Genomic DNA, 21,293 nt, shown 5'->3' on the forward strand with positions numbered 1-21,293 from the left:
GATAAGCACTTACCTACTGTACTATCAGAACCTCTCCAAGGCAAATAAATGTCTTAGCCCTTCTTCTCTCTCTGGTTCCTCAACTTAATTGTGGCAGAGGTAGTGATAAGGGATTGAATTGGTCCTTTATTTCCTCTGGCCCAAAGGGATAGTACAGTGAGTAGGACAGTTTTCCTTGAATGCAGCCAACCTGTGTTCTATCCCTGGCACCCCATATGGTCCCCAAAGCACTGCCAGGAGTGATTTCTGAGCATAGAGCCAGGAGTAACCCCTGAGCGTTGCCAGGTATGACTGCCCTAAAAAAAAAAAAAAACAAAGAGTCAGGAGTATGTAAGTCCTAAGCACTGCCAGGTATGGTCAATCCACCACCACCAAAATAAGGTTTGTTTTTTCTTGCATAGATTTTTACAAATAAATCAAATCTCATGCAGTCATCTCAGTGCTGCAGTTGTCTTGCCTGCTGTCTTTTTTAATTTGCTTGTTTTGGTTGAGATCCAATTGGCTAGGCATGGGTAAATCAATAAAATCAATAAAATTAATAAATCAATAAAATCAGTGAAGGGCACAGTGGTGTGGGCTGTCTCTGGCTCTTGATGGCATGAGAGGTCCCCACACTCTGCATTATAAATGTTCATTGCATCATGAATGGGCTCATCTAGAGTAGGCAGGTCGACAGCTCAGGCTCAGGCCCTTTCCTTGGACCTCTGGGCTGGTTAACAGCTGCACTGTTGTTTGCTAGTTGAAGGTGTATTCCAAACAGATTCCCTGCTTTTTAGTCAGACACATCCAGATAAAGTGGGTACAGGTAAGGACATGGAAGGACATGAGGACTTGATTGCAGGCTTCGGGGAGTCTAGAATTCTTCCTGAGTGAAAGACCACGCCCCGTTCCCAGTGGGGAGGAGTCGGTGCTTTCTTCCTGCTTCTTTGACCCTTCTCCCTAGAAGGGGGATGATCTCGTGAAATGCTTTTCTAGAGCAAAAATGCAGCTCTGGGATATTGGAGAGATCTGGTGACTCCAGTTTGAAGCAAAGGGAAAGTTTCTAAGGGTCTGTTTGGGTCTGATTCCTCTTCTGAAGCAGAAACCCTGGCTTGAGTAGAGATTGGGTTGCTCTGGCATCTTCACAGGCCTCGAGGTGGGAGTGGGCCCAGAGAGAAGGGATGTGTTTGCTGAGTCCTTCCCTCTCAGGCAAGGATAAGGAGAGAGGTGAGGGGAGAGAAGCTGCTGTGGGGGGTGGTCACAGACGGACCTCTGCACAAGTGCGCCCTGTTCCATTCATACCTTCTTTGCTGCATCTGTCTTCTCATCAGCTATTCCAGTAGATTCTCTTTTTAGGGTTTCTGTCTTGTCTGATACCTGAACTGAGTCAATAGAACAGGCCTGATGGGGCCTGTGGTGAGGAAGTAGAGGGGGCTAAGCTGGTTAAGCTGAAGCTTTGCTCTGTGCAGGCTGTAGTTGTCAGCAGAGGGACTAGGAGAAAAGAAGGGACTTCGGATAGTTGGCAGTTTTAGTCTAGGCCCTTCTCTTAGTTTTAGAAACAATTGGTCAGAGAGAGCCTAGGAGAGCTGAAAATAGAGCAGCTTGTCACAGCCTCACATGTCTGCCATACCCTCTTGCCACCTTTCCTCTCCTTGTGGATTCTGCTTCTCCTTCTCTTGCCCAGTCAGTGCACACCTCCTTTGGCAGTGGGAAAACTTGCAGCACTAGGCCTGTGTGCTGGATGTCACTAAGGTTGGAGAGGCCCCAGTTACAGACAGACAGACCTACTGTCTGCAGCTCCTGAGCTCCCAGAGTTCTGCCCTGCTTGGAGGTCACATGTGATTCCCATTTCCCGGCCTCTGCTCCAGCCTGGCCAGTCAGTGATTTCTGATCAACATTGTCAATGCTCAGCCCAATGCAGGTTTTCCTCTGCCTCCCCACATCTTGTCCCTACATGGTGACTCATGCCTCAGGAGCAGCTCCAGCATTCACCAGCAGCAGTTTGGCAGCTGTTTACTGGGTCCCCTTATCTCTGTCTTGTTCCCTTGTTTATAATTTGGAGCCCCAGTCCTCACCCTAGCTGGAATTAGAATGAGAATTTCTCATCTCTTTCTTCAATTTTTTTTTTTTTTTTTTTTTTTTTGTGTGTGTGTGTGAAGCAAAATAGTTTTGGGTTTGGTTTGTTTTGTTTTTTGCCACACTGCTCAGGAATTATTCCTGACTCTACTCTCAGGAATCCCTCCTGGCAGGCTTGAGGAACCAACCACATGGGATGCTGGATATTGAACCTGATCAGCACATGTAATGAAATAGTTTTTATTGGATCTTATGTAGAAAGAAGTGAGGGAAGAGAGTAGGCTGGAGTGATAGGACAGGACAGCAGGTAAGGCGCTAGCCTTGACTGTGACTGACTTGGATTGGGTATCTGGCATCCCATATGGTTCCCTGAGCCTGCCAGGAGTAATTTCCTGATAGCAGAATCAGGAGTAACCCCTGGAGTAACTGCCAGGTATGGCCCAAAAACAAAATGAAAAGAAAAAAAAATTGATGAAATGTAGTTTGGTCCTGACTCCATTGTCACTAGTTCTCACAGCCCTTTTGCCTCATCTGGCTGGGGCAGTACCAGTCCTAAAACCTCTTTGGGAACATTTCTGGCCTCTTCAAACGAACACATTCTGCCATGACCTTTTCCTAACAGATGAAAAGCAGACAGCTGCCACCTGGTTCTGCTCAGTGTGGCATCAAGCAGCAGCGGCCCTCCTGAAGCAGGGAGCCAGAGGATGGGGCAGAACTTGAGCCTTTGCTTCTTCCTCTTTAGAGTGACTCAGTCGCTTCATCTTATGTGGCTAGGCCTGGGTGCTACAGCATGGAGGTGCCTGTGGGAGGATACCAGAACAGACCAGCTCCCCTGGGGACCCAGTGGGACTGAAATGAACTGCTGGGGTGAGTGGGGCTTCTGAGGTCTTCATGGAGTTGGCCCTCAGCTTCCCAGCTGCTCATGAGCTTCCTTTCCCACAGTGTTACCGGGACTTGGCTCTGGTGAGTCGTGATGGCATGAATATTGTCCTGAACAAAATCAACCAGATACTCATGGAGAAGTACTTGAAGTTACAGGATACCTGCCGGACTCAGGTAGGAACACAAAGACAAACATGATCCAGTTCAGACACTGCAGAGGCTACGGTGGGGTGGCTGCTGTGTCAGCCTCCCCACCAGGCTCTTTGTCTCTCCCATCATCTGTCTTTCTGTTCCCTTCAGCTGGTGTGGTTGGTGCGGGAGCTGGTGAAGAGTGGGGTTCTGGGAGCCGATGGTGTTTGCATGACATTTATGAAGCAGATTGCTGGTGAGTCTGACTGAGAGCGCTAACAAGTGGGACCAGAGCTCAGTTTGGGTAGAAGTGAGGGCTTATGTGAGCAAGAGACTTCGTTCCTGGGTTGTTTTCTTCTTTCTTCTGGTGCACATGTCCTCTAGCCACATTAGTTGCAGGAGAAAATGGGAGTCCCAAGGGCTTAGTGAGACTCTTAAGACTTGCCTTTTCTTCCTGCCTGCCACACTCAGGGCTCAGCCTAGAGTTATTGGCCTATTTCAACCAGTTTTTCCCCTGGGCCATAGGGCATATTGACCCAGGAAGGATCTGGAAAGAATGGTGAGGAAGATAAGGGCAAATCATCAGTTCCTGTCATATGATTCTTTTAGAAGCCCAGGTCTCTTCCTGGTTCCTACCCGTGTCTTCAAGCCCCTGCTCCCTTGTGATGGTGACACCTGATGGTGGCCAGTCTGGGGGATGAACTGTGTTACCAAGTAAGCCCTGACGGGAGCTGCGAGTATCTTCATTGTGTTGCTGGAGACACTTACCTGAGCCACTGAATATCGGAGAGGCCGGTCCACTCTTCTTTCACTCCGAGGATCACATGAATTTGTTTTTAAATGACCATGCCTGTGTCTGCATTACCCATTGGGCTTTGCTGCTGCTTTAAGTTTTGTTTTTGGGGGTCACACTCTGCAGCATTCGGGTTAACCCTGGCCCTGTGCTCAGAAATCACTCCTGGCAGGCATGGGGGACCATATGGGATGCTGGGATTCGAACCACCGTCCATCCTGGATCGGCTGCGTGCAAGGCAAACTCCCTACTGCTATGCTATCTCTCTGACCCTTTTGGTGTTTTTTTTTTTCGGGGGTGGAGGGTTGTGGGTTACACCTGGAGGAGGTGGTTGGGGCTGACCCTTGTGCTGTGCCTGGCCTTGAACCAGGACCTGCCTTATGCAAAGCTGGTACTTGGCCAGTGGAACTCTAAGCCTCTTCTTTGAGATTTTATACAAATCCTCATATTCTTGTTTTGATGTTTGTTGTAAACCTTTATCCAAGGGATGTGTGAACTTTGAATTTTTATTTTTAGGGCCACACCCGGTAACACTCAAGGGTTATTCCTGGCTGTGCGCTCAGAAATTGCTCCTGGCTTGGGGGATCATTTGGAATGCCAGGAGATTGAACTACAGTCTATCCTGGGTCAGCCATGTGCAAGGCAAACATCTTACTGCTGCGCCATCGTTCTGGTCCCTGAACTTTGAATTTTTAAATTTGAAACTGGGCACAGCTCTGTGCTGCCTACCTTTATCTTTTCTCCTAGCATGCATTTTCCTCTTGAGATGTGAGCCAGGCATTGCCTTACATTCATGCTGCCTTGGAAGTTCCATAGCAAGCCATGGGGTCCTTAGACACAGAAACCCTTATCCTGTTAGGAGTCTGTGGAATTTGGTACTCCCAGGCACTGGGCTCTGGGAAGCCACCACTACTTAGACCCTGTCTGAGATGTCATCCTCTACCCATGACATTTTTCTTTATTGTTTATTGGATCTTACGAAAAGGTACTCAGGGATCACTCCTGAACCATATGCAGTGTTGGGGTTCAGGCCCAGGTCAGCTGTGTTCAGGGAAAGCACCACTGTCTCCCAATTCCCACACGTGTGCTTTTCCTGCCTTCTTCCCTTAGCACTCCATTTCAGGGCTGGAAAGAGCACAGGGGGAGTACACTTGTCTTGCTTGCGGCTGACCCTAGTTTTAATCCACGGCATTCCATATGGTCTCCCAAGCACGCGCGCGTGCGCGCACACACACACACACACACACCCTTAACACAGCACAGGACTATTTTTTTTCATTCCACATGGTCTCCCAAGCACGCACGCACACACACACACCCCTTAACACAGCACACACACCCCTTAACACAGCACAGGACACACACACAAACACACACACACCCCTTAACACAGCACACACACACCCCTTACACACACATACACCCCTTACACACACACACAGACACACACACACACACCTTAACACAGCACACACACCCCTTAACACAGCACAGGACTATTTTTTTTCCATCTGTTTTTCCTGTTTCTCCAACACTCAGAATTGGTGATGGGCTCACTGGATGAGCAGTGGGGTGGGTAAAAATGGGTATTGTATTTGTGGCCTGAGGATCTGAGTCCTGATCAGAGATGTTCTGATCCTCTTGTTGTTTTTTTTTTTTTTTTCCCTTTGAAATTAGGTGGGGATATTACAGCGAAAAATATCTGGCTGGCAGAGAGTGTTCTGGATATCCTGACGGAGCAGAGGTAGGGCATGGCGTGAGCCAGATCCTGGCCATGGGGGGACTTGTGGGGTAGAACACTGTGGGAAGGCCATGGAGGTATCCCCCACACCCCCTGATACCTTAACTTCTAGGGAACATGATGGGATGGGGAAAGCAAGTGAAGCAATCGTTGTCCTGGTATGTGTGACCTAAGGAGTGCAGGAGTGGGAAAGAAGGTCTTTGCTAAAATATCTCAGAGCCCAGGAAAAACTGGTTCCATCTGATAAGGGTTTATTTTTGATCCAGACCTCTTTGGAATGTTTATCTTTAGTGGGAGGTGGGGACCGAATGAGCTCAGCAGAGTGAGGCCAGCCAACCACCCTGTCCTGGCTTGGTACCCCTTTCTGCCTTCCGAGCCTCTCCATCTAACCCGGTTCCCTTCATGAGTGACTCCAGCCTCCTGCTGGAGTTTGCAGCTCTAGCTCCAAGGCCCCGTGGTAGAGAGAGCTAACAACTGCTCAGGAGCCAGCTGGGGTTGGAGGCTATGCTGAGTTTTCTGACTGGTTCTTTCCCTTCCTCTCAAAGAAAAGGACTAGGAATTAGATCCCTGTTCCACATCCGCACTTGTTTGGGCATGAACCTTTCCTCTCTACCCTGCGGCCTCTGTCTTCCTGTTGTCTGGTTTATGAATCTGTCTCTGGTCAAGGCGCCTCACTTGTGGCAGGAGTGAGGGTGTTGAAGTTCCTCCAGGGTGCCCTGTTCCTGCTGAGTGAGCAGTGCCAGGTGTGTAGGCAGCGCCACCTGGTGCTTTGAACTGGCCTTGCAGGGCTATGCTGCCACTGGCTAGGGCTCTCTCCCTCCCAGCCTTTCTGTCTCTGGAGTCCTTTTTCTTTACTCTTTTCCTCCACCATTGGCCTAGCTTACTATTTGGATACCTTACCCTCTTCTGCTTCCTTTTTTTTTTTTTTTTTTTTTTTTTTTTTTTTTTTTTGGTTTTTTGGGCCACACCCAGTAACGCTCAGGGGTTACTCCTGGCTATGCGCTCAGAAGTTGCTCCTGGCTCGGGGGACCATATGGGACACCGGGGGGATCGAACTGCGGTCCATCCAAGGCTAGCGCAGGCAAAGCAGGCACCTTACCTTTAGCGCCACCGCCCGGCCCCCTCTTCTGCTTCCTCAGCAGCCTTTTTTACTTGCCTTCTGCCGCCGCCTCCTCAGAGCCAGCTGCCCTTTCTTTGAGCAACACCAGTCCATAGTCTCCATGGATCAGACAAGAGCCCCACCTTCCCTCCTGTCACCCTCAGAAGCCTACAGCTTGTGCCACCAGAGTGCCTGGAAGGATCAAGCTGTCCCTGTCTACCCTCCACCCTTCCAGTGTTTCTCGGCTGTGTCATTAAAAAGCAGCAGGTGGGGGAAGGGAGCCTGCTCAGTGACAGGAAAGGCCACAGTCTCATTAGTTGCGTCCGCACTTTCCGGAGTCAGTGTGTGGCCTGGTTGGGTTAATTAGATTCTCCCTGTTCTTCCCCTGCCTCCCGCTTCCCTGCAGGGACACCATGGGCTCACTGGCATTTTGCCTGGTAGCAAGAAGCAGTCCTGATTGATTTGGACACTTGGAGTCTTTGGTTCTGGACACACACACACCTCCACCCCCCATCTTTCTTTTCTACCCCTTTTACATACAATGAGGAGCACACAATTCTTCATTAGTGCTTGTCCCTGGGAGACAAGGGAAATGGACTCTGACATCTGAAATCACGCTGGTTTTGGTTGTTTTCGTGTGTTGTTTTTTTCTAGTTAAGGCAGGTGACATTGTTCTAAAGGGCTGAGGCCAGCTGCAAGGACTCACAAAGCTTCCGAAGTAAAGGGAGTGTGGTGGTCCCCCAGCTTCTTCAGCCTTGTTTTAAAGACAGCTTACCGAGGACCGCTGACCTAATATTTTTCCCAAAAGTCTTGAACTCATGCCTGAGTTGTTCAGTGATAAAATTCTCACCTGCCAAAAGTCTGAGCTCAGGAGAAGCTTTGGCTAATTTTTGTCCCTCGGATCACACAGTACTGGGCACAAAAGAGTAAATGTTTGGATAAACCAGTGGCCAGATTTCTCTCTTATTCTAGTAATTATTCCTTTCGTTTTGTTTTGTTTTGGTGGGGGGGTCACACCCGGCAGTGCTCAGGGTTTCTCCTGGCTCTACACTCAGAAATTGCTCCTGGCAGGCTTGGGGGACCATATGGGATGCCGGGATTCGAACCACCGTCCTTCTGCATGCAAGGCAAACGCCTTACCTCCATGCTATCTCTCCGGCCCTAGTATTTATTTCTTATTTTGGAGCCCTGGTAGTGTGTAGGGCTTGCTCTGATGGGAACCGCCTTTGAACTTGGGACTCTTATAAGGCAGTGCTGTGTTCTAACCTGGCCACCAGCAGGCCAATGCTGTTAGAAGCCAAGCAGCTCTGTAGTAGAGACACTTTCTGGGGTGCCACAGTATGTGACTGACGACAGCAGGACTGAACAGTCAGCGCCCTAAGAACTTCTTCAGATGCTGGGCATCAGGCAGGACTGGTGTGCCGGAGGCAAGAGTGGGGTAAATAGGAGGGGAGCAGGTATGGGGGCACCCCAGTGCCACTGTTCCTCTTCCTCTGCAGGGAGTGGGTGCTGAAGAGCAGCATCCTCATTGCCATGACCATCTATACTTACCTCCGCCTTATCGTCGACCACCACGGCACCGCTCAGCTCCAGGCCCTGCGGCAGAAGGAGGTGGACTTTTGCATCTCCCTGCTTCGGGAGCGGGTGAGGATGAAATGGGACCCCTGCACAGACTTTGTGGGTGAACTGAGTCAAAAAGGGCAAGTAAGGTGCTATGTGCTGGGCTGTTGCCAGGATCCCTCAGCTATGATACATTGTCCTGTGTGCTCCTGTTACGGTACCCACGCACCCCCTGGTCTAATGGAGCGTTTCTGTGGTCAAGAGTATTGTTAATTGTCTACCTTAGAGCTGCCAAGAGAGAGAAGTCCTAGAACAGTGCTCTAGGTTTTTTGTTTTCATTTGTCTGTTTTTGTATTTGGGCCACGCCCTGTGATGTCCAGGAATTTCTCCTGGCTCTGTACCCAGGAATTACTCCTGGCTGTGCTTGGTGGACCATATGGGCTGGGAGAAAGCCCTTTTTTACCACAGTAGTCTGTGGAGCCAGCTAAGCTGGCAAAAGGTAGCTGGGATTCAGCTTGCCAATCTGACCCTCATAGACTCTTCATTCCCTTGCCTGGGTTGGCAGTTCTGGGAGGAAAAGGGTCTTGGTTGCTGTCAAGGCCAGCAGGCCTGCAGCAGTTCATCGCATGCTGGAGAATAGATGTCAGCTTCCAACCAATCCTCCTCTGCACAGCTTGGCGTCAAGCCCTGGTCCCAGGAATCATAGTCTCTTCCAGCGCCCGATACAGCTATCCCTTTGCCTTCCATCTAGCAGGTAAACAATCCATGTCTTCATTCTCTTTCCTGTCTCCCCTACCTACACCCCAATCTAGTTCATGGAATGTTTGATGATTGGCCGGGACCTTGTCAGGCTGCTCCAGAACGTTGCCCGGATCCCAGAATTTGAGCTGCTGTGGAAAGATATCATTCACAACCCTCAGGCCTTGAGCCCACAGTTCACAGGTGAGCAGGCACAGCTGGCTCCATAGGTGGGCAGGCAATCTGGACAAGGGTGGGCAGGGAGAAGTGAGGCTTCTGCTGCCACAGGGGGCTGAGATGGGCCAGACACTGCCAGTGACAGCTGAGATGGGCCAGACTCCACCAGGTACCGTGCCTCGGGTGGCTGGATATGAAGGCCAGGTAGCCTCACCCAGCAGGCAGTAAACCTCCTTTCCTGACAGAGGTGAGCTGATGGCCAATGGAACAGTGGAGCCAAGGTTGGCTGGAAGAGGAGGGCTGGAATTCACCTTGTGAGGGAAGGCTTTCTCCCTGGAGAAGTCCAAGGACCCACTGAGGCTAGGGGACATTCCACAGCCCTCTGTGGAGAGGGAGTCACTATTTCCTCCCTGCAGGGTTCCTTCCCACTGTTCTTGCCCCTCCCAGGGGCCTCCTTCTGGCCTGAGAGGGTGACTGTGCTTTGCTCTTCTTACTGCAGCACCACGTGCACACAGACCTTGTGAGGATGGTCACGTAGAAGCTGGGGAGTAAAAGTGAAGGGAACAAAAAAAAAAAAAGTGAAGGGAACAGAGGCCCCACTCTGCCTCACGCTGAGTCTGTGGTAGGTGTCTGCTAACATGTTGACTCCTCAGAACCTTACAGTGAGAAAGGATATTTTACTTACATTATTTGCAAAGGAACAACAGGAGTTTGGGAGGAAGATTTGCCTAAGGCCACACAGCTAATGAGTGTCCAAGGCAGGATTTGGATTTGGGTCTGCCTGACTCCAGAGTTCGAGCTTATGCCACAATAGCACCCAGGACCTAGAGATGAGATGGGCAAGAGCAAGAGGAGAGGCTCGGGCCCCCATACTTGCCTTCTGACTTTTTAAATTTTTTATTAAGTTTATTTAAACACTGGTTTACAAAGTTTTTCATAATATAGTTGTTTCTGGGGCTGGAGAGATAGCATGGAGGTAAGATGTTTGCCTTGCATGCAAAAGGACGGTGGTTCGAATCCCTGCATCCCATATGGTCCCCTGAGCCTGCCAGGAGCGATTTCTGAGTGTAGAGCCAGGTGTAACCCCTGTGCACTGCCGAGTGTGACCCAAAAACCAATATAACCAATAGGTAGGTAGGTAGGTAGGTAGATAGATAGATAGATAGATAGATAGATAGATAGATAGATAGATAGATAGATAGATAGATAGATAGATAGATAGATGATAGATAGATATGTATATACTATATATATACTATATACTATATACATATCTATCTCTATCTATCGATCGATCGATTGATTGATCGATCGTTGTTTCTGGCCTTCAATGTTCCAGCACTAATCCCTCCACCAGTGTAACATTTCCTCCACTGTTGTCTGTCTCCAGTTCTCCACCAACCTCTGAGCCTAACACCTTGGTAAACAAAATAATTGACTATATATTGCTTGTTACAACAAAATGATGATGGAATTATTGAAAAAATATTTAGTAAAAAATTTTCTGAAAAATTGTTTTGTTTTTGTTTTTGGGTCACACCTAGCAGCGCTCAGTAGTTACTCCTGGTTCTATGCTCAGAAATCGCTCCTGGCAGGCTCAGGGACCATGTGGGATGCCAGGTTTTGAATCACCATCCTTCTGCATGCAAGGCAAACATCTTACCTCCATGCTTATCTCTTTGGCCCCAAATTTTCTGAAATTTTTTATATCTCACAATGGGGTCATTAAGGTTTACTAAACTGTTTGTTGTTAGTTGAACATTCTGTGTTGGGATTGTTGCTTTCTGGGGGGGGTCACACCCGGTAGCAGTCAGGGGTTTCTCCTGACCCTGTGCTCAGAAATTGCTCTTGGCTCTGGGGACCATATGGGATGCCTGCAACCGTCCTGGGTTAGCCACGTGCAAGGCAAACGACCTACTACTGTGCTACCACTCCGGCTCTTGTGTTGTTTTGTTCATTGAATTAGGTGGCTTTTTTTGGGGGCGGGAGGGCCACACCTGGTGACGCTCAAGGGTTACTCCTGGCTCTGTGCTCAGAAATCTCTCCTGGCTTGTGGGACCATATGGGATGCCAGAGAATTGAACCATTGTTTGCCCTGGGTCAGCCGCGTGCAAGGCAAATGCCCTACCACTGCACCATTGCTTCAGCCCCACGCTTCGGTGGCTTTTATGTTACTTTCACACCTCATTTGGTGTGTTCCTCCAAATTAGGAATTTGGATGTATTGTGTGGCTGCATATGTGGCTGCGTGCTCCAGGAATTCCAAGGTCTGGGATGATGGGCTTCCATGGCAGGGACTGTGGAATGTGTCTGGGGAAAGAAAGCTGCCAGGGCTTCTGGAAATAGAGAGGGGTAGGGAGAGGTAGCTACTACCCTCACTCCAAGAAGACCCCAAAGTTTCTAGCCGCCAAAACAGAGTACCTGTAGGAAGTGTGTGTGTGTGTGTGTGTTTTCAGTGTTTGCAGAGATTAGTGGCGGAGTAGGGAGGTTGGGCCGTGTTCAGTGTCTGCAGAGATTAGTGGCGGAGTAGGGAGGTTGGGCCATTGGCCTGGCAGTGAATGTGGGATGTGGGTACAGCTTGCCAGGAAAACAGACCTGGCACACTTCTCTCTTAAAGTTGCTTCAGATTTTTCAGTCACAAGACTGGTGTACCCATGCATTTTAATAGCTTGGCTGGCATCTCATCCAAGACTAGTGTGGTCTATGGAGTTAGCTGTTGTGTTAACATGGCAGTGAGCCCTCTAAATTTTCCACTTGTTGCCAGTTGAAGAATGTTAGTAGGGGACTCTGGAAAGGCCAGGAGACATAGAGAATTGATGGTGGGTGGTTGGAGCAGAGGAGAGCAGGTGATAGATAGTTGGGAGCCCTGATTGCTCTTGTGCTTGACTTCCTGGTTATGTGTGATGCCAAGCGTCAAACCTAGAACTAAACCTTAGTGAACTGTAAGGAATGTGCTCCACCTGAAGTCATGTTTGTGGCCCTTGGTCTTGTCTTAAAACTTTCCCGTAAGACTAAAAACGGGTTTCTCACCCCTCTTACTCTTTATTTTTGTTGTTGTTTTGGGGTTGGGAGAGGGGGTTGGGGAGTCACAGCTGGTTGCACTCAGGGATCACTCCCGTAAGAACCTGGGATCATGTGTGGTGCTGGAGATTAAGTAAGCCAAGCTCTTTAACTCTGTCCTGGTTCTTAGACTCTTCACTTTTCTTTGAAGGGGGCCACAGAGGGCTGCACTGGGTGCTGCTCAGAGCCTAGTCCCTGCTCCGGACTCAGGGATCGATCACTTCTGGCAGGGCTTGGGGGAACCATATGTTGTGATGGGGATCAAACCCAGGCTAGCTGTGTGTAAAAGGCAAATACCCTATGCACTGTACTATTGTTTCAACCCTGTTCTTTTTCTCCCTTTCCATATTTGGTGTAGGTATCCTTCAGCTTCTCCAGTCAAGAACATCCCGGAAATTTCTAGCATGTCGTCTAACCCCAGATATGGAGACGAAGCTCCTCTTCATGACATCCCGGGTAAGCAGCTGCAGCAACGGAGAGGTATCAAGCTTTGGGTGGGCAGCTACCTCGGACCTGCAACTCCTGTGAGCAGCTGTAGGGCTGAGGCTGCGATGCTGGTGAAAATGAGGCCTCTCCAAGCCACCCTTTTGGTCTTTCTGAGACAGCCAATAAATAAACCAGTGATGGCTGCAGATAAATAGTCACTCAGTGAGTACAATTTATAAAGGGAGTGTGAAGGGAGCTGTGTACTTGATCTCCAAGCCTGGTTGAATTCTGGCAGAATTGCTTGGGGAATGTGTCAGACATGCATCTCCCTGAAACTCCCTCTTTCCAAGAATCTTGAGTGAGAAATTCTTGTTTGTTTGTTGTTGTTTTTGTTGGGGGGGGGGGTGTTCCACTTACTTCTGACTTACTTCTGGCTCTGTGCTCAAAGAATCATTCTGGCAGGACATGGGGGACCCTATGTTATATTGGAGTTCAGGTCTGTCATGTACTCCTGGCTGGTTCAGGGGACCATATGGAATGCCTGGGATCAAACCCACATTGGCTATGTGCAAGGCAAGTGTCCTAAGGCTGTACTATCATTCCAGTCCCAAGAATAAACTCCTGACTAGAGAGTCAGGAACAGTCCAGGAGTGAGGAGCTAGACATTAGCTCTTTTCTGTGTGTGGCTCACCCACATTAGCTGGATGGAGATGTGATGCTGGGTTTTTTTGTTGTTTTTTGGAGGGGATGGTTGGACCACACCCAACAGTTCTCAAGAACTATTCCAGGCTCTTTGCTCAGGAGTGACCCCTGGTGGTGCTTAGGAAATTGAACGGGATTCTAACTGGTTAGCACTTGCAAGGCTGGTGTCTTTTTTTTTGTTTTGTTTTTTTGTTTTTGTTTTTTTGGGCCACACCCGTTTGATGCTCAGGGGTTACTCCTGGCTAAGCGCTCAGGAATTGCCCCTGGCTTGGGAGGACCATATGGGACGCTGGGGGATCGAACCGCTGGGGGATCGAACCGTGGTCCTTCCTTGGCTAGCGCTTACAAGGCAGACACCTTACCTCTAGCGCCACTTTGCTGGCCCCAAGGCTGGTGTCTTAACCCCTGTGTTCACTCTCTGGGCTCTAGAGCATTTTTTGGTTTATGTTTGGGCCATACCTGGCAGCGCTTAGAGAATACTCCTGGTGGGGACAATTTGTGCTAGATTTGAGTCAGGGACATGGCCAAAGTTTTATGCTAGGCAAATGCCTTAGCTTTTATTCTCTCTCTCTTTCTCTCTGGCCCAAGTTTTGTGTTTTGTTTTGTTTGCTTTTTTTTTTTTTTTTTTTTTGGTTTTTTTGGGTCACGCTCGGCAGCACTCAGGGGCCACTCCTGGCTCCAGGCTCAGAAATTGCCCCTGGCAGGCTTGGGGAGCCATATGGGATGGCCGGATTTGAACCACCGTCCTTCTGCACGAAAGGCAAACGCCTTACCTCCATGCTATCTCTCTGGCCCCATGTTTTGTTTGCTTTTAACTCAGAAAAGTTAGATTTGTTTTTTTTGTTTTCTTAGGGGTAGGGGTGTTGTCATGGCCAAAGGTGTTTAGGGGCTGACCCTGTGCTTTGGTGCTTTGGTTTCTCTCCTGCTGGTACCTAGAGACCCTCTGGTGTCAGAGATGGAATCTATAATAAATTATTATTTAGCACATGAATATTATGCTTAGTACATTGAACTGACTCTGGCCCAAAGGTCTAATGTTTGATTCAGGAAGTCTTCCCGAGGAGGGAAAGTAAATGCTGCCTCTTGGGATATGACTGAAACCCTCCAATTTTCTCTTTCTAATTCATCCTTCATCAGGTACGCTTCGGTCAGCAGAAGCGATACCAGGACTGGTTTCAGCGCCAGTACCTGTCAACCCCAGACAGTCAGTCTCTGCGCTGTGACCTCATCCGCTATATCTGTGGGGTGGTACACCCTTCCAATGAAGTGCTGAGTTCTGACATCTTGCCCCGGTGGGCCATTATCGGCTGGCTCCTGACCACGTGCACGGTGAGCAGCTAACCAACTGGTGGACATGTCCCTAGTGTCACTGACTCTTGTAGTTGTCATCCGGGTTGGGCTGGGCCAGGTTTGCAGTGCTGTGCCGTTCTGCTGCCAGTTCCAAACATACACCTCCAAGACTTCCCTGTTTTCCATGTGCTCCCTATGTGTTCCTATGCTAGTCCCTGCATTGTTCCCTTCCGAGATTTGGAAGGGGTGTTCCCTGGACTCCTAATGGCTCAGCCTTTGGCATTGGCTTTGGGAACTTCCTTTCTCCAAGAGCCACGAGTCTACTGTGGAGCAGTTTCCTTCCTTACTCATGTTTTCCCTGGTTTGCCTGCTGGGAAATTGTGCTCCGGCATCCAACTGCCCTCTGACTTCTTACTGAGTCCCTCCCCAGTGGACAGAGCCTCGGAATGTGCTGATTTGGCTGTAACTAGGGCCTCTCCCTCAGACTTGAGCCTGTCGCCCAGCATAGGGGTCAGAGGTGTTCAGCCCCAGCTGTCCTCTAGCAGGGAGCAGGGGCACATGCAACCTCTGAGATTTTGAAATCCATGTGGACTCCCCTAGGCCCTCATACCAACATCAACATAGATTTAGGGTCCTTTGCCCTGTGTTGCACTTATCTCTGGGGGACCCGAGGGTACAGCCATGCACTCTGCTGGCCCCTGGCACCAGCCCTGTCATCGCCTCTCTTTGCAGTCTAATGTCGCTGCATCCAACGCCAAGCTGGCTCTGTTCTATGACTGGCTCTTCTTCAGCCCTGACAAGGACAGCATCATGAACATAGGTGTGTGATCCATCAGGTGGTTTTGTCATCTTCTCCCCACACTAGGACTCACTCTTACCCTCTGTGCCCCAGAGCCTTCTTGATTCTGGTAGAGCAAACATGGTCCCTCCTCTTGTTTTCTCTGACCTGCCTCTCTCCCCTGAACTGAATCCAGGGACACAGAGAGCTGGTGGTCAGTTCCATGAGATTCTGACAGGGTCTTTCCTCTTCCTCCCCAGAGCCGGCTATCCTGGTCATGCATCACTCCATGAAGCCACACCCGGCCATCACCGCCACCCTGCTGGACTTCATGTGCCGGGTCTGTGCCACATCCACACCTTTCCTAGCCCTGCCTTCTCCCAGAGTCCTTTGGGTGTGGCTCCATAAGTGGAGGCAGCCCTTGTCCCCAGGTCCATGAAGACTACTCTCTTCCACAGCCTCTCAGCCTAGGGATGCACATCTTTCCCAGGGAGCAGCTAGCTCCAGTGAGCCTTTCCCCTGAGCACAGCTCTTCCGTGCTCTGCCTGCTACCAGGTTCCCTAGTGTGGAGCTGGGCACAGCAGGAGAGGGGCAGGAGGAGGGCCTATGCTCAACCCCTCATGGTCTCCTTTCCAGATCATCCCCAACTTCTACCCCCCACTGGAGAGCCATGTGCGGCAGGGCGTCTTCTCTTCGCTCAACCACATTGTGGAGAAGCGGGTCTTGGCGTAAGAACATCCTAGGCCAGGGTGGGCTCTGCTCTCCCCTTGTCCGGGGTGGGTGGATCCAGGGAGCCCTCGGCACAAAGCCTGTCCAGAATTGCTCCCCTCCCACTGCTGGCCTAAGTCCTCCTAAAGAGCAGCAGAATTTCCTCTGGCTGTATTGCAGCACTTCCAGGGCCACCCAGGGTCTGGTGGGGCACATGGCCTGTGTTTTCAGTTAGAAGTGAGGACCAGAGGGCCAAAGCATTAGTCCAGTGGGTGGGGCATTTACCTTGCCCATGGCTGACCAGGGTTCAATTCCTATGTGGTTCCTAGAAGTAACTCCTGAGTACAGAGCCAGGGTATATGACCCAAAAGACAAAAGAAATTAAAATAGAAAAAAGATGAGGAGCAGTGACATGAACCTCCTCTCGTGTTCCCTGTTAGACATTTGGCTCCCCTATTTGATAACCCTAAACTGGATAAGGAGCTTCGGGCAATGCTGAGGGAGAAGTTTCCTGAATTCTGCAGTTCGCCGTCCCCACCTGTGGAAGGTATGAACCCTTGACACGTCCCTTGCTCCACCTGGTTTTGTCTCCTGGTCTCCCCCACATTCGATCTCCCTGGCTGTCCTTGGTTTCCTGCTCCCTGAGTGTCCGAATTCTCATGGGCGGCTAATCCAGCTTGGACTTTGTCCATCTCTTGTAGTGATGATAGCTGTGGCCTCCACGAAGGGTCGGGGTCATGTTGCCTCTCACATTTTGCTCCCTCTTCTTGACCTACATGACACTGTCTCTGTCTTTTGATGTCACTGTCTCCTTGAGGGGCAAAAATTGCAGATAAGGGGGCCGGGAAGGTGGCGCTAGAGGTAAGATGTCTGCCTTGCAAGCGCTAGCGTAGGACGGATCGCAGTTTGATCCCCCAGCGTCCCATATGGTTTCCCCAAGCCAGGGGTGATTTCTGAGCTCGTAGCCAGGAGTAACCCCTGAGCGTCAAATGGGTGTGGCCCAAAAACCAAAAAAAAAAAAAACAAAAAACCTGCAGATAAGGCACTTTTCCACCTGGTTTGAATTAAAGCGCCTTGAGGACCTTAGACCCCTGTCCCCAGTGCTCATCGATCCTTACCTGAGTGTAGAGAATTTGTTTTTCCTGTACTTCATGTTCCAGCGTCTCCCCTGTAGAGCTGCACTCTATCCCTCAGTGATGGTCAGTACTTCCCAGTGGGAATATTGGAAGCCAGCGGTGCCCCGGGTAGTCACTGTCACTGCCGACTCACAGGCCATTCGCAGGCAGAAGCGGTCACAGGTGCAGTAAGGTTTCAGGAGCTGGTCTCAGGCAGGAGATCATTCTTGTACTTGCTTTCCAGTCACCTCTTCTCAGAAGCAGGGGGTGCAGTGGAGACATGAGGGCTCATATACCTTCTCTGTCTTCTTCCCCAGTCAAAATTGAAGAGCCAGTATCTATGGAAATGGACAACCATATGTCGGACAAGGATGAGAATTGCTATGACAACGCAGAGGCTGCCTTCAGCGATGATGAGGAAGATCTCAACAGCAAAGGTAGCTCTGGGTTGTGTCACTCCTAGGAGGGTGAGGGATAGGAGCAGAGTCTCAGTGGCTTCACTCCCTCTCCACACATTGCCCCTGTCCTTAGTTTCTGGAACAGACTCTGGTGTGGCCTGTGTGTGATGTTGTGGTCCAGGGAGTCGGGCTGAGGAGGGAAGCTGCCTGGCTCTCCTCTGAGGGTACAGCCTGAGCCACTCAGCTACCCAGAGTGGCAAGCATGGAGCACATGGGGATGCAGGCACACGGTTGGGTGGCCAGTGCCCGATTCATCTCCTTACCCTTAGGAAAGAAGCGTGAGTTTCGCTTCCACCCAATTAAGGAGACTGTGGTGGAAGAGCCTGTGGACATTACCCCATACCTAGACCAGCTGGATGAGTCCCTCAGGGACAAAGTGCTACAGCTGCAGAAGGGCAGGTGGGTGCAGCTCAAGGTACTGCACCACTTTCCACCTCACCGTCACTCCGTGGGGGGCTTGTCTGGGCCCAGGCATAGGGAGGGCAGGGGAGCTGCTTATGGGGGTCTGCAGCACTGTATCCTAGTTTCTGTCCTAAGGTTCTAAGTAAAGCCCCCATAATTGGGATCTTCTGTGATCTTTGGGTCTCATCCCAGAGTACCACTTCCTGCTCCCAAGCCACATGGGGGAACAGCCACACACAATCCAGGGAACCTTTGTTCATGTTCATGGGAAAGTCGAGGCCACTGTCCTGAGCTGTCACTGGTGTGTGTCCCTTAGTGTCTCTCTCCTTCCTAATCTACAGCGATACCGAGGCCCAGTGTGAGGTCATGCAGGAAATCGTGGACCAAGTACTGGAGGTGAGGAGGTAGCTTGGCCTACACAGTCAGAGCCCCCTCATTTCCCACCTCCCCTCTGCTGGTTCCCATAAGGCAGGACTTTCCAAACACCTGTCTCAAGGGACCACGCCACCGACTATGATCCCTGTTGTCTATTACCAGGAAGACTTTGACTCGGAGCAGCTGTCCGTCCTCGCCTCTTGCCTCCAGGAGCTCTTCAAGGCCCATTTCCGGGGGGAGGTGCTGCCTGAGGAGGTCACAGAGGAGTAAGGCTCCCCTTTTGCCTCCACCACAGGGAGCCATGCTGGGAAGTGGACTGTTTCCTTATGTCTATGTGTCAAGTGCTTACGGCCTGCCTACTCCAGACTGAGTGGGGCCAGGCCCTCCCTTCTGCCTGTCCCTCAGTGCCCTCAGCTCTGGCAGGTAGTTGGGGGAGGGGGGTAGCCCTGCTGGGACTCCCCTGGAACAAAATTTTTATTTGAAGGGGTGGGAGTTGTTGGGGCAACACCTGGCAGTGGTCAGGGCCAACTTCTGGCTTTTTGGGGGGCTCTCAGGCCTGCATCCAAGGCCTGTGCTCAGCTGTCGAACCATCTCTGTGGCCCAGCAGCCTTCATTCGTAACAGGAGATGGTGTAGCCATGGCCGGGAGCCTGATTTCTCTGTGGCTGACCCTCTGGGACAGCAGAACATTTCCCTTGGGATCAGAAAGGGCCTGACCCTTACATGGACTCTCACGTTGCCCTACTTTTTTTTCTTTTTTTTAAATTTATCCTTCTTGTAGGTCACTGGAAGAGTCTGTGGGGAAGCCTCTCTACTTGATATTCAGGTAAGCTGGAATCTCAGTTCACCTACCGCCCATTGCATTCACACACACACACTTCTGCCTGGCGATCTGGGGCTCTCTGGTTGGGATTGGAGGTCTGGGGGCTAACTGATCAGGTGGAGGATGTCCGCAGGGGGCATTGCCAGCCAGCTCAATGGCCTGTACTCCCCAACCCCAGAAACCTGTGCCAGATGCAGGAGGACAATAGCAGCTTCTCCTTGCTTCTGGACCTCCTCTCCGAGCTCTATCAGAAGCAGCCCAAGATCGGCTATCACCTGCTCTATTACCTGAGGGCCAGGTGAGTCTGCACGCATGCCCTCACCCCCTGCCCCCACTGGGTGCCAATTTGGGCCTCTAGGCACTGTGTATTTCTTTTTTTTTTTTTTCTTTTCTTTTTTTTTTTTTTTTTGGTTTTTGGGTCACACCCGGCGATGCTCAGGGGTTACTCCTGGCTGTCTGCTCAGAAATAGCTCCTGGCAGGCACAGGGGACCATATGGGACACTGGGGTTCGAACCAACCACCTTTGGTCCTGGATCGGGTGCTTGCAAGGCAATCGCCGCTGTGCTATCTCTCTGGGCCCAAGGCACTGTGTATTTCTAAAAATCTCCCCTGTCCAAGGGTATGATCCTCATCTACTCAAAGATAGCTGCACTCGATTAGAGCCCTGCATCCCCCCAGAAAGCAACCCTGTCACCTGTCAGCCACGACCTGACAGTAAGCAATTCAGCAATGCACATGTTTCTGACTATGCCCATGTGGGCTGTCAGTGCCACTTTTCTTTTTTCTTTTCTTTTTTTTAAGGGGTTACTCCTGGCTGTCTGCTCAGAAATAGCTCCTGGCAGGCATGGGGGACCATATGGGACACCTGGATTCGAACCAACCACCTTAGGTTCTAGATCAGCTGCTTGCAAGGCAAGCACCGCTGTGCTATTTCTCCAGGCCCCAGTGCCACTTTTCTTAATGTCATACAGTGACACCTCCCTGTGGGGGCACCACAGCCTCTGTTTCTTCACCCATTTTTCCCCACCCCACCCATTTTTTTTTTCTTTTGGCCAAACCTGGCTCTGCACTCAAGGATCATTCCTGGAAGTGCTCAGGGGACCAGGTAGTGCCGGGAACTGAATCCAGGCAGACCTCTTATGTACAAATTATTTGGGTTTTTGTTTTGTTTGGGCTTCGGTTTTTGGGTCATACCTGGTGGTACTTGTGGCTTACTTCTGGGTCTGAGCTCAGGGATCATTCTTGCCAGGGCTCAGGGGACCTTATGGTGCCAGGAGTGGAATTCAGATTGGCCATGTATAATAAGGCAAGCGCCTTTTCCCTCATCCTGTCTCTCCTGCCTACAAAAGTTCAGTTTTGGTGAAGTCTGACTTCCATTTTCATCCCGTTCGTCACCTTGCTACTGTGTCCTGGTGCTTTGTTCTCAGTCTTTGGGTTTCAGTTCTGACAGTGAGGCCATACCCCCATGGAACTCTCGGTGCTGAGGGTGTACCTGGGGCGGCCACCCTCCCTCTGTAGTTCTAGGATGTGGGAAGGTCTCCTGACACTCACAAGGTGTTGGGTTCTTGATGAACACTGGGAGAAGTGGAAGTGGGGTTGGGACACCACAGACCCAGGCATCCGAGGGGCTGCGGGCCCCTGAGACTGGCCGCTGACTCGGTCCAACTGCTTCTGCAGCAAAGCCGCTGCTGGGAAGATGAACCTGTATGAGTCCTTCGCTCAGGCCACACAGCTGGGTGACCTGCACACCTGCCTCATGATGGACATGAAGGCCTGTCAGGAGGATGACGTGCGCCTGCTGTGCCACCTCACGCCCTCCATCTACACTGAGGTGGGGCATTCCACCCTGACCCTTCTTTCTACTTTCTGGCTCACCATCCAAATGGATGTCCCCTCCTTGCACCCTCTTCACCGAGTGTAGGGACCACTGTCAAGGCCTGACCCTGTGCTGGTCTGTGGTGGGAGCTGGGCCTTTATCCTTTA

General features: G+C 50.7%; 1 protein-coding gene across 1 annotated transcript in view; it reads left to right on the forward strand.

Annotated features, from left to right (window-relative positions):
* INTS3 (integrator complex subunit 3) overlaps window positions 1–21,293 on the forward strand; it is a 40,592-nt gene that overhangs the window by 15,842 nt on the left and 3,457 nt on the right. Inside the window, exons 4-21 of the mRNA XM_049782206.1 lie at window positions 2,998–3,111; window positions 3,238–3,322; window positions 5,537–5,603; window positions 8,199–8,343; window positions 9,072–9,201; window positions 12,592–12,689; window positions 14,499–14,690; window positions 15,384–15,471; window positions 15,690–15,769; window positions 16,066–16,157; window positions 16,578–16,684; window positions 17,570–17,689; window positions 17,980–18,109; window positions 18,454–18,508; window positions 18,650–18,753; window positions 19,268–19,312; window positions 19,488–19,607; window positions 20,988–21,141. Coding sequence (XP_049638163.1) covers window positions 2,998–3,111; window positions 3,238–3,322; window positions 5,537–5,603; window positions 8,199–8,343; window positions 9,072–9,201; window positions 12,592–12,689; window positions 14,499–14,690; window positions 15,384–15,471; window positions 15,690–15,769; window positions 16,066–16,157; window positions 16,578–16,684; window positions 17,570–17,689; window positions 17,980–18,109; window positions 18,454–18,508; window positions 18,650–18,753; window positions 19,268–19,312; window positions 19,488–19,607; window positions 20,988–21,141 — 1,926 coding nt within the window. The remainder of the gene's footprint in view (window positions 1–2,997; window positions 3,112–3,237; window positions 3,323–5,536; window positions 5,604–8,198; window positions 8,344–9,071; window positions 9,202–12,591; window positions 12,690–14,498; window positions 14,691–15,383; window positions 15,472–15,689; window positions 15,770–16,065; window positions 16,158–16,577; window positions 16,685–17,569; window positions 17,690–17,979; window positions 18,110–18,453; window positions 18,509–18,649; window positions 18,754–19,267; window positions 19,313–19,487; window positions 19,608–20,987; window positions 21,142–21,293) is intronic.

The sequence above is a fragment of the Suncus etruscus genome, chromosome 10 (assembly GCF_024139225.1).
Source record: "Suncus etruscus isolate mSunEtr1 chromosome 10, mSunEtr1.pri.cur, whole genome shotgun sequence".
NCBI classification, from domain to species: domain Eukaryota; kingdom Metazoa; phylum Chordata; class Mammalia; order Eulipotyphla; family Soricidae; genus Suncus; species Suncus etruscus.